The sequence below is a fragment of the Arachis duranensis genome, chromosome 6 (assembly GCF_000817695.3).
Source record: "Arachis duranensis cultivar V14167 chromosome 6, aradu.V14167.gnm2.J7QH, whole genome shotgun sequence".
Taxonomy (NCBI): Eukaryota; Viridiplantae; Streptophyta; class Magnoliopsida; order Fabales; family Fabaceae; genus Arachis; species Arachis duranensis.
Genome location: NC_029777.3, coordinates 98850332 through 98862397, shown reverse-complemented (window position 1 = coordinate 98862397; position 12066 = coordinate 98850332). Strand labels below are relative to the sequence as shown.

Sequence of the window (12066 nt, the reverse complement as noted above, 5' to 3'; positions counted from 1 at the left end):
TCACCGTCCTCGGTGCATGCTGAGATGTGCAGGTGGACGGGTTGTTCCAACGATGCCTTTCTTCAAGGATTGTGCAGATGGACTTGTTTGTCTCCCCATGTAAGCGTCTTCCGGTTCCCCTCTGGGTGGCCTTCCTGAAAGAAAATGGGAAGAAAAGTAACCCAGAAATAAAGAGAAGAAAATAAATAAAGTATGGGTGGGCTAATGCCAAATGATAAGGGTCTCATTTACATGGAAGCTTCAACATGTACGTGAAAAAATAATAGAAGCCATGGCATACCAGTGGTATAAAATTTGTAACATAGGGGAGGAGAGTGTGTAATGGAAATATCAATACAAGTTCATGCCAATGCAAATGGAGTGCAAGTATCATAAAAGATTGGCATTGGCAGATAATTAATATCATCCCACAGTGTAAAACAAGTTACCAAAATAAATTCAAGAAAAGATGCAACAGTAGAATAAAATTTTTTTTAACACTAATGAAAAAATAAAAAATTCAGAAAAAAAAATAAAAACAATATGCACAAAATTAAGATGCGATGAATGAGATATGCAAATAAATTAAGTAAAATAAAATAAAAGATAAGAAGAATGAGAAGGGAAAGAAGTAAAGTAAGAAAGAAAGAAGAAAAAGAAAAGATAGAAGAAATTAGGATTGGGGAAGAAAAGATAAGATATTTGGCAAATTAGGATAAGCTGTGCGGCGCAAGCGACGCGGACGCGTGGGGCACGCGGTCGTACGACTTGCGCTGTAAGTTAATCGACGCGGTAGCGTCGGTCACGCGGTCGCGTGACTCAATTTATGCTACTGGCATGAGGGCAGCCTCGCGCTCGCACAACTCTCTGTTCAAAATCTTATTTTGCCAAATTTTGGGTGACGCAATTGCGTGGGTGACGCGATCGCGTGAGGCACGCGGTCGCGTGAGATGGACTGCGCGTCCAGCGCCAGTCCAGCACCACTCCAGCACAACTTTCGGCTGTGCACCATTATTACGTCGAAATCTAGGGCACGCAGCCGCGTGGGGCACGCGGTCGTGTGGGAGGCCATTTTTCCCATATGACGCGGTCGTGTCAGCGATGCAGTCGCGTGGAACGATTTGTGCCATTGGCACGCCTCCAGCCACGCTCTCGCGTGACTCTCTGTTCATTTTTTATTTTCTCCCCTCTCCTCGTGACGCGGATGCGTCGCTGATGCTGTCGCGTCGCGTGGCCCCTTTATATATATATATATATATATATGCAAGTATGCAGTATGCAGTGCTAATATGAATGTTATGCAAAATTCCAGGTTCAATACAATAAAATAAAATAAAACTTGAAAACAAATAAAACTGAATAAAAATGAAAAAGGAATGATCATACCATGGTGGGTTGTCTCCCACCTAGCACTTTTAGTTATAGTCATTAAGTTGGACATTTGATGAGCTTTCTACTAGGGTGGCTTGTGCTTGTATTGATCCAGGAATCCCCACCAGTGTTTAGAATTCCAGTAGCCTCCGGGGTCCCAAACTAGGCACAGAAAGCCTTCAAGTAAGTTAAAGCAAGTGACAAGGCCCCAAGAGTGGTGATTGGTAGAATGGATTCCGGGGTCCCAGACCTTGCCTTTGAACCCATCTTTTGGTTGAGCAATATTGTTCCATCCGGGTGGCAAGCAGTCTGAATTCTCACGTAAGCGTCCAAACAACTTCCTAGACCCATTCAGTTGAGCTCTATACGAACCTTTACGTTTAAACTTAAAGCTTCCAACCATGATGAACCTTGTAGGACAATTCTTACCACTGGCCATCTTTCTCTTACTCTTAATGTCACAAAGAGCTCTAAGTTGACCATCCGTCTCTAGTAGCCCATATTCAAGTGGAATTAGAAAGCTAAGGGATATGAATTTTACCCACTTGAATATTGTGAAGGATGATGGCAACTTAGGGGGAGGTATTTTTAATGAAATTGCAAGCTCCACTCCCTTGTGCCCTTTTCGGATAACTACCACCTCTTTGCAAGCTTCTTCGATTTCAACTTCTTCCTCTTGGTGGCTCTCTTCCAATTCCATCTCCTCTTCATTGCTTTCCAAGGGCATGGGAGGTTGTCATTCTTCTTCTTGAATCTCCATCACTTGAGCAACCTCTTCCAAGTCTTCAACTGTGATATGCCTTGGAGGTTGTACACCCTCCTCAGCACCAATTTCAACCGTCTTGGAAGGAGGCTCGATGTCTTGACTTTTCCATGGAGGTTCTGCATCTCCTAAGTCTTTAACCGTTTCTTCTTCTTCTTGAACAATAACAGCTTCTTCTACTCGTTCTAGTACGAATTTATTCTCTGTCTTGTTCACTGGGGTTTCTGGTATCTCCTTCATGCTACGCTCTTCACTAGACTGTCCACATGGAGTTGTGGCTGATCCTTGTATAATTGAGCGTCAGGAAGCTAATTGACTCATTATTGCTTGCCCCAATTGATGAATGGTTGCCTGACATCAATCCACTGTTTTCTTGAGACGATCCTTTGTCTCTTGATACACTCGACTTTCATAAATAGGATCATAGTGCTCTTGGATTGATGGATATGGGGATGGTGAATATTGAGGTGGTGGTTTTTGTGAGTAATTGGGTTGGAATTGGGGTGGTTCTATATATGATTCATATGGCTCATAAGGTGGTTGGTATGGTGGTTGAGGTTTAGGATCATATGGAGGTGAATGGCGGAAAGGGGCTTGTGAGTTTGGTGGTCCAAAGTTATGTTGAGGAGGGGGTTCATAGGCATATGGTGGTGGTCGTTGATAATCAAAAGAGCGCTCACCATAGCCATTGCCTTGATATGCATCATGGATTTGTTGTTGATAGTCCATTGGAGGTGGTTGTTGCCATGAGGGTTGATCAAATCCTTGTGGCTCCTCCCATCTTTGATTGTTCCAACCTTGATGCCTGTTCTCATTGTAATTTCTTCTTCCTGCAACATAATTATAACCAGACTCATAGCGATGGGGTGAGAACTCATGATAGTAAAAAAAAAATTAATAACAAAATAAAAACCAATAACCTCTTAATTTACGCAAAAGCAAAAAAAAGAAAGAAAAAATATAATAAAAAAGGATAAAAAAATTTGATGAATAGTTATAAACTATAACATGTGCCTTAAAAGTTTTTATTCGAAGAGGCAAATATCTCCTGTTTTCGAAGGATAGAATTAAATATCTCATGTTTATCGTTAATTTAAACTAATTAATATAGAATACAACATGATTAATATATGTATGTCGTAATTTATTGACTAACGACATATTTTTAAATAGAATAAAGTATCATTTTTATTATCTTTAACATTTTCACAAAAAAAAATATATGCAAATAATTTTTATGATTCACATGTATTAATTATTTGGATTTAATTTATATAAATATCACTGTGAAAGAAATTTTAATAGACATTCAACTAACATATCAATACATCAGCAAATAAATTTCACATAACTACCCATTATAGCTTGAAAGGCTCATGAATACTATAAATATATTTGATTAGACAAAAATAAAAAATTATTAAATAGTATCAATATATAAGAATTAAAATAATCTAAATTATGATAGTTAAGGATCCAAAATGACAGTAATCATGTTAACATATCTAGCTATTTGAGTACATGTTCGTTGTGATAGAGTAATAACGAAAAGTATGAAAGGAAATAAAAAGAAGGGAGAGTAATCTAGTTGCAAGTTCACATCAACATGAAACTAATCCTTCATAAAAAAAACAAATGTTGTTATCATACATATGCCCATCGACTTTTAAAGGAACAAGAAATCCAACAAAATTTTTAAATTTAACAACTTTATTATCTATAAAACTATGTTAGATCTCACGCATTAACATGCAATTTACAACTAGTTGATAAAAGCAAGCTAGCAAAAATGATGGCTGATATGTGCGTGTCGATTAAAGCAGGAAGCTCTGATTATTTGGAGAAACATCCAGAGCGTAGAAGATCATTTTCCCAAAATTTTTACATTGTTGGAGTTACTTTTGCAGCTGATATTGGTGGCCTTCTATTTGGTTATGATACTGGTACATTATACATATATGCGTATTTTCTACCGTTTCATTAATTAAGAAAAAAAAGAAGAAAGAAATGATATAGCACATATTTTGTTTTCATCCGTAGGTGTGATATCTGGTACTCTCTTGTACATAAAAGATGATTTTGAAGTTGTAAAGAACAGTAGTTTTCTTCAGGTAAAAGAGAGAGTGCCTTTTTTTTCATTTTCTTTTAATTTGGTAGCTTGTAATTGTGACCATAGTTATATGAACGCAATATGTTCTGGTAGGAGAACTGATAGGTGGTACGCGATACATAACATTTAAAATTTTTAATGGGAAAAGTATATATATATATAACATTTGACTACACAGATAAATTGTGAGTTCATGTAACTATGACTATGACACAGCACGACTAGAGTAGAGTACCATTTTGCAGCAATTATATGTTCTCATTTTGTTATGTTTGCAGGAACTAATAGTTGCCATGGCCTTAGTTGGTGCAATTTTCGGCGCCGCCCTTGGTGGTTACATTAATGATTCTTTAGGGCGTAAGGCTGCCACTATTGTGGCAGATATTTGTTTCACAGTAGGATCACTCTTGATCGCCATCGCACCCAATCCCACTCTTATCATAGTTGGCCGGTTTTTTGTTGGCCTAGGTGTAGGTTTCGCTTCTGTTACTGCTCCTATGTATATCGCAGAAGTATCACCGTCTGAAATAAGAGGTGGATTAGTTAGTGTCAATTGTCTTATGATCACAACTGGCCAATTTCTTTCCTTTGTCATCAATTATGGTTTGACTAGAGTAAGCATACCCAACTCTTTAGCTAACAATACCAATAGCGATAATTTTATCTTCATCCATCTTGATTTTCTAAGAGCAAAATTATGTGTGCAGGTTCCTGGAACATGGCGTTGGATGCTTGGAATTGCAGGTACACCAGCTGTTATTCAGTTGGTTCTTATGGTCTTCCTTCCTGAGTCCCCCAGATGGCTATATTTGAAGGTAAATGATGATATAAGATCAATGATTATTCATGTGAAGTTCTCTTTATGAAAAAATTATAGGTAATAACTATTAGATAATTTGACATGTTGAACTAAAGATTAATGTTGAAAACCAATTTTTTTTAAACTAACATCAGCCAATTTTTTTAATTTTGTTTATCTTAAATTTTAGATCCTAAAACTTAAATTATAAACATAAAATCTAAAACTGATTAATGTTAGCTAACTAAAAATTAGTTTTCTATACTATCTTTCTTAACTAAATTATCATCTAACAATTATCAGCTATTATTTTCATATGAAGAAAACTTTATGTTAATAGTCACATATAAAATCTAGGTAAAATTAATCCTTATATTGATTTCTTTTGGGTACAATAATTAAAAGCTTAGTTACTTTTAACTTGCAGAATAGGAAGGAGGAGGCCACCAATGTTCTTTCTAAGATATACCCATCTCCTCGGTTGGAAGACGAAATATATATTCTTGAAGCTCACATGGAGCAAGAACAAAAGGATAAGGTTAAAGTTAAATACTGTTGATTAAAAATTTTAAATCAACTTGTATAGATTAGAATTTTCATGAAGCATGGTTAAAGAATTGAATAAGTAAAGTTTGAGTTGAATAAAATAATCATCAATTGGCTAGATATTGCTAGAAGCTAATGTTGGAAGCTTGAAGATTTTTGAAGAACATTCAAGAGAGTAGTATAACTACAACATTCTACAACAATGAAGAAGTTCAAAATCAAATTGAATTGGAATTGAAAGGAAGTTGCACTCATCACCTCCATACTAGAAGAGTCATGAAGTGTATTGGAAGCTTCAAGATTGATGACTAAACTTAATGAAGAATTTTCAAGATGTGCTAGAAATTACTTATTTGAATGGTCAAAGTAAGAAGCAAAGTTGGATAAATATGTGTATTAAGAAGCTAGTAGAATCATGAACTTTTAGTATGAAACTTTGTCTATATAAAGACATATATGCCTTATGTATTTTGTGTGTTTCATAATGAAATGTGTATGTTTTGAAATTCTCTCCTTGTTTTGTGAGTGTTAGTGAGTTTGAGAGATGAAAATATGATAGTGTCTTTTATATGAGTGAGTGATTCTAGGGCCAATTAAGTTGTGGGTATTTTACTTACATTTGGTATCAGAGCTGGTTAATCCAGCGCCTGGTGTTTGAGAGTTTGTGAGGTGTGGGAGAGTTCTCACATAGTTGTTTATTCATAGAGTCAGTATGGCAAACACTTTCAATATTGTGTGGTCCGGTCCCAAGTTAGATGGGAAACTTGATTATAGTTATTGGGAGACTTTGATGTCCACCCATTTGAAGGCCCAAAACCTGTGGAATTTCATTGAACCAGGTTTGCAAGAAGGAGCAGATGCTGCCCAATAGAGGAGAGATCAATTGGCGCTATCTCAAATTCATCAAGGAGTAGATTATATGGTGTTTGGCAAAATAGCAAATGCCAAAAGTGCAAAGGAAGCATGGAACACGTTGAAGCTGTCATACAAAAGCGTAGATAAAGCTCAAAAAGCAAAGCTACAGTCTTTAAGAAGAGAATATGAAAGGTACGAGATGTCAAGCTCAGAAACTGTTGAGCAATATTTTACTCGTGTTACAGATCTTGTCAATAAGATGAGAGTCTATGGAGAAGATATGCCCGATAGCAAAGTAGTGGAGAAAATTCTTCGCACCATGCCGATGAAGTATGACCATGTGGTGACTACGATACTAGAGTCACACGATATGGACACCATGACGATTGCAGAGTTGCAAGAAACCATGGAAAGCCACATCAGTAGAATACTGGAAAAGTCTGAAAAATCAACCGAGGAAGCCCTGAAAAGCCGAGTGAATTTCAACAACGTTGCAGAATCAAACCGTACACAAGAAGGACGAGGTCGTGGTTTTAATTTTCAAAGTAGAGGTAGAGGAAGTTTCAGAGTTAGAGGTCGTGGCAATGACAACCAAGGAAGTTACAATAATTTTACACCACCTAATCAAGGAAGAGGTGGAACGAATTTCAGGCCTGTCAACCAAGGAAGAGGTCGAGGAAATTTTCATCAAGAAAGAACCAATTTCAACTGCTTTCATTGTGGAAAGTATGGACATAAAGCAGCAGATTGCAGATTCAAAATGGTGAATAACAATCAAGCACACGTTGCAGAAAATCAGCATCAAAATGCTAATGATAATCCGGGTACTCAGACTTTACTTTTTACAAGTAATTTATGTGCTGAAGATGAAAATATATGGTACTTGGATAATGCTTGTAGTAATCATATGTCTGGTAGAAAGGAGTTATTTTCTTCAATAGATGATTCAGTTAAACTATTATTGAAGTTCGGTAATAGTACAAAGATCCCTATTGAAGGAAAAGGGCACATACCAATTAGATTGAAGGATGGTTCTCTGAGTTATATTTCTGACGTTTTCTATGCTCCTGAACTTGATTACAATTTACTAAGTATGGGGCAATAATCTGAGAAGGGATATAAGATGATAACTTATCATGGTTATTGCACTGTGTTTGACAACAACGGAAGGTTCATAGATAAAGCAAAGATGACTTCAAACAGAATGTTTCCATTAAAAATTCAACATGTTAATCCCTCTTGCATGAATTCTGTGATACTTGATGATAACTGGTTGTGGCATATGCGGTTTGGGCACTTTCATTTTTCTGGCCTAAACTACCTGTCAAGAAAAGGACTTGTTTCTGGTCTACCACGAATTCATATTCCCAATTGTATTTGTGAGATTTGTCAACTGGGAAAGAAGCACAGAGATCCATTCCCTACAGGAAAGTCTTGGAGAGCTAGAAGATTACTTGAAATTGTGCATTCAGATCTTTGTTTTGTAGAAGTTCCAAGTAATGGTGGTAGCAGGTACTTTATCACTTTTATTGATGATTTTAGTAGATATACATGGGTATACTTTCTGAAGCAAAAATCAGAAGCATGTGAAACCTTCAAAACATTCAAGACGTTTGTCGAAAAACAAAGTGGCTATAAAATCAAAATTCTCAGAACAGACAGAGGAACAGAATATCTTGCATGTTCAGAATACTTTAAGCAACACGTAATTCAACACCAATTAACAACTAGATATACTCCTAAACAAAATGGAGTTGCTGAAAGAAAGAACAGAACCATCATGGATATGGTCAAATGCATGCTCAAGTCAAAATAAATGCCTAAAGAGTTTTGGGCAGAAGCAGTCGCAACAGCAATTCATATTTTAAACAGGTGTCCAACAAAGAGTGTTCGTGATAAAACTCCAGAGGAAGCTTGGAGTGGAAAGCGGCCTTCCATTCATCATTTCAGAGTCTTTGGGTGTATCGCTTATGCCCATGTACCAGATCAATTAAGGAAGAAGTTAGATGACAAAGGCGAGAAGTGTATCTTTATTGGCTATAGCACAGACTCAAAAGCATAGAAGTTATACAATCCAGAAACAAAGAAAGTAATCATCAGCAGAGACGTGACGTTCGACGAGAAAGACATGTGAAACTGGAACACAAAGACAGAAAAGCAGCTGACTATAATTCCAAATACATGTGACGAAGTAGAAGAAAGACAACCTGACACAACTGAACAACCAAAATCATCTAGAAGACCTCAAAGAAAGAGGAGACTACCTGCCAGATTAGCAGATTATGAAGTTGGCAATGACAACAATTCGTCCGATGAAGAATCATAAATTTTGCTCTATTTTCAGATTGTGAGCCGTTGAACTTTGAAGAAGCCTTTAAAGACAACAATTGGAAGAAAGCAATGGATGAGGAGATTCATGCCATTGAAAAGAATGACACATGGGAGCTGACAGATTTACCAGCAGATAAGAAGCCAATTGGAGTAAAGTGGGTTTACAAGACTAAGTACAAACCTAGTGGTGAAGTTGATCGTTTCAAAGTAAGATTAGTTGCAAAAGGATACAAACAAAAACCAGGTATCGACTACTTTGAAGTATTTGCTTCTGTTGCTAGATTAGATACTATTCGTATGATTATTTCACTCTCGGCTCAAAATAAGTGGAAGATACATCAAATGGATGTTAAGTCTGCATTTCTAAATGGCACTTTAGAAGAAGTGTATGTTGAGCAACCTGTAGGATATGAAGTTCTTGGAAAAGAAGATAAAGTTTATAAATTGAAGAAAGCTTTGTACGGATTAAAGCAAGCACCAAGAACATGGTACAAGAAGATTGAGTCTTATTTCATTGAGAATGGTTTCAGAAGATGTCCATTTGAGCATACTCTTTATATCAAGTTCGTTGAAAATGGAGATATCTTGATCGTGTGTCTTTATGTTGATGATTTGATCTTTACTGGGAACAATTTAAAGATAATTACAGAATTCAGGGAGGCTATGATAAAGCACTTTGAAATGACAGATATGAGCTTGATGTCTTACTTTCTTGGTATTGAAGTAGTTCAAAGAGATGATGCAATTTTCATTTCTCAGAAGAAATATGCAAATGATATTTTGAAGAAATTTCAGATGGAGCATTCAAAGCCAGTTTCTACTCCAGTCGAAGAGAAGTTCAAATTGTTGAGAGAAGATAAAGGAAGAGCAGTAAATCCCACATACTACAAAAGCTTGATTGGAAGTCTAAGATACTTGACTGCGACTAGACCAGATATTGTGTTTGGAGTTAGTTTGCTTAGCAGATTTATGGAGGAGCCTTGTATCAACCATTTGCAAGCGGCAAAGAGAGTTCTTCGATATATCAAAGGTACTTTAAATGATGAAATTTATTATGAGAATACTAATGAAGTAAATCTTGTTGGCTACACTGATAGTGATTGGGCCGGAGATATAGAAACAAGAAAAAGTACTTCAGGATTTGTATTTCATCTTGGTTCTGGTGCAATTTCATGGTCGTCAAAGAAACAACCAGTAGTAGCACTATCTACAGCAGAAACAGAATATATAGCAGCAGCAAGTTGTGCAACACAAGCAGTTTGGCTAAGAAGAATTCTTGAGGAATTGAACGAGAAACAAAATACTCCAACAACAATATTTTGTGATAACAAGTCAGCTATTGCACTTTGCAAAAATCCAGTATTCCATGGAAGATCGAAGCATATTGATATTCGGGTTCACAAAATTAGAGAGTTGGTGAATGAAAAAGAAGTTGTGATCGAGTACTGTCCAACTGAAGAACAAGTTGCAGATATATTTACAAAGCCATTGAAGACTGAATTATTTTACAAATTGAAGAAGATGTTTGGAATGATTAATTCTGCAAGTTTGATTTAAGGGAGGCAATGTTGATTAAAAATTTTAAATCAACTTGTATAGATTAGAATTTTCATGAAGCATGGTTAAAGAATTGAAGAAGTAAAGTTTGAGTTGAATACAATAATCATCAATTGGCTAGATATTGCTAGAAGCTAATGTTGGAAGCTTGAAGATTTTTGAAGAACATTCAAGAGAGTAGTATAACTACAACATTCTACAACAATGAAGAAGTTCAAAATCAAATTGAATTGGAATTGAAAGGAAGTTGCACTCATCACCTCCATACTAGAAGAGTCATGAAGTGTATTGGAAGCTTCAAGATTGATGACTAAACTTAATGAAGAATTTTCAAGATGTGCTAGAAATTACTTATTTGAATGGTCAAAGTAAGAAGCAAAATTGGATAAATATGTGTATTAAGAAGCTAGTAGAATCATGAACTTTTAGTATGAAACTTTGTCTATATAAAGACATATATGCCTTATGTATTTTGTGTGTTTCATAATGAAATGTGTATGTTTTGAAATTCTCTCCTTGTTTTGTGAGTGTTAGTGAGTTTGAGAGATGAAAATATAGTAGTGTCTTTTATATAAGTGAGTGATTCTAGGGCCAATTAAGTTGTGGGTATTTTACTTACAAATATACTGATGTATTTAAGTTGAAAGAAATCAGAGTTGCGTTCATATGTGGCGCTGGACTTCAAGCATTCCAACAACTTACCGGTATTAGTGTTATAATGTACTATAGCCCAACAATCATTCAATTGGCTGGCTTCAAATTAAACGAATCGGCTTTGTTCTTATCCCTCATTGTTTCTGCAATTAATGCCGGTGGCACAATTATTGGCATTTACCTTATTGACATTGTAGGGCGAAAGAAGCTTACACTTAGTAGCTTAACAGGTGTGGTTGGATCGTTGATCCTACTCTCTGCTTCATGTTATGTTAGAGGACATGGCAACCCGAGTTTCGTTTATGGATGGCTTGCTGTTGCGGGTTTGGCTTTGTATATTATAATATTTGCACCCGGAATGGGTCCTGTTCCTTGGGCTGTGAACACAGAGATATACCCTGAAGAGTTTAGAGGAATATGTGGTGGCATGTCTGCAACAATTAATTGGGTTGGTTGTGTCATCATGTCTATTAGCTTCCTTTCTTTTGTGGATGCTATTGGGCTTGGTGAGAGTTTTATGATTCTTTTGGTTGTTGCTTGTGTTGCAATAGTTTTTGTGATTTTCTGTGTGCCAGAGACAAAAGGATTGACTTTTGAAGAAGTTTCAAATATTTGGAAGGAGAAAGCCTATGGAAAAAATAAAAACATAGAGAGCATAGTTGAGCAAGCAAGTACATGATCAGCAACTTTTTCCAATACGTCTTAGACTTGTGAAAGCACGAAAAGTCATAAAGTTTGGGTTTGAACATGAAATGAAGAACAAAAAATAAAAGGAGAAGAAATGAAAGATGCAATATATATGTGTCTGCGTGCTTACTGGTAGCTTTGGCCAAATAAAAGGGGGAAATGTTAATGGAGAGGACGTGGTGACATGTGTGATATGTAATAGAGTTAGTTAACATTACATAGTTAGATGAAATGAGAATCTGTTATAGGTTCAATTGAGTGTTAGTTATTGATGTGTTATCCTTCATTCTTAGTGTGTAGATAAGTGAGGTAGCTTCAAGTGTAAACTAATTCATTCCACTATCAATTCAATTTCATATTCTTTGTTCATTCTATTAATTTTCTCTTTGGTTTTCATCTCTTTCAATACCTTTA

At 36.1% G+C, this 12066-nt stretch overlaps 1 protein-coding gene across 1 annotated transcript in view; it reads left to right on the top strand.

Moving 5' to 3' along the window:
* The window catches only part of LOC107494987 (inositol transporter 1-like), a 15833-nt gene extending 4189 nt beyond the window's left edge, over nucleotides 1-11644 (top strand). The window contains exons 2-6 of the mRNA XM_052263116.1: nucleotides 4154-4224; nucleotides 4502-4837; nucleotides 4931-5038; nucleotides 5450-5560; nucleotides 10901-11644. Of these exons, the coding sequence (XP_052119076.1) occupies nucleotides 4154-4224; nucleotides 4502-4837; nucleotides 4931-5038; nucleotides 5450-5560; nucleotides 10901-11644 (1370 nt within the window). The remainder of the gene's footprint in view (nucleotides 1-4153; nucleotides 4225-4501; nucleotides 4838-4930; nucleotides 5039-5449; nucleotides 5561-10900) is intronic.
* The last annotated feature ends 422 nt before the right edge of the window (nucleotides 11645-12066 follow it).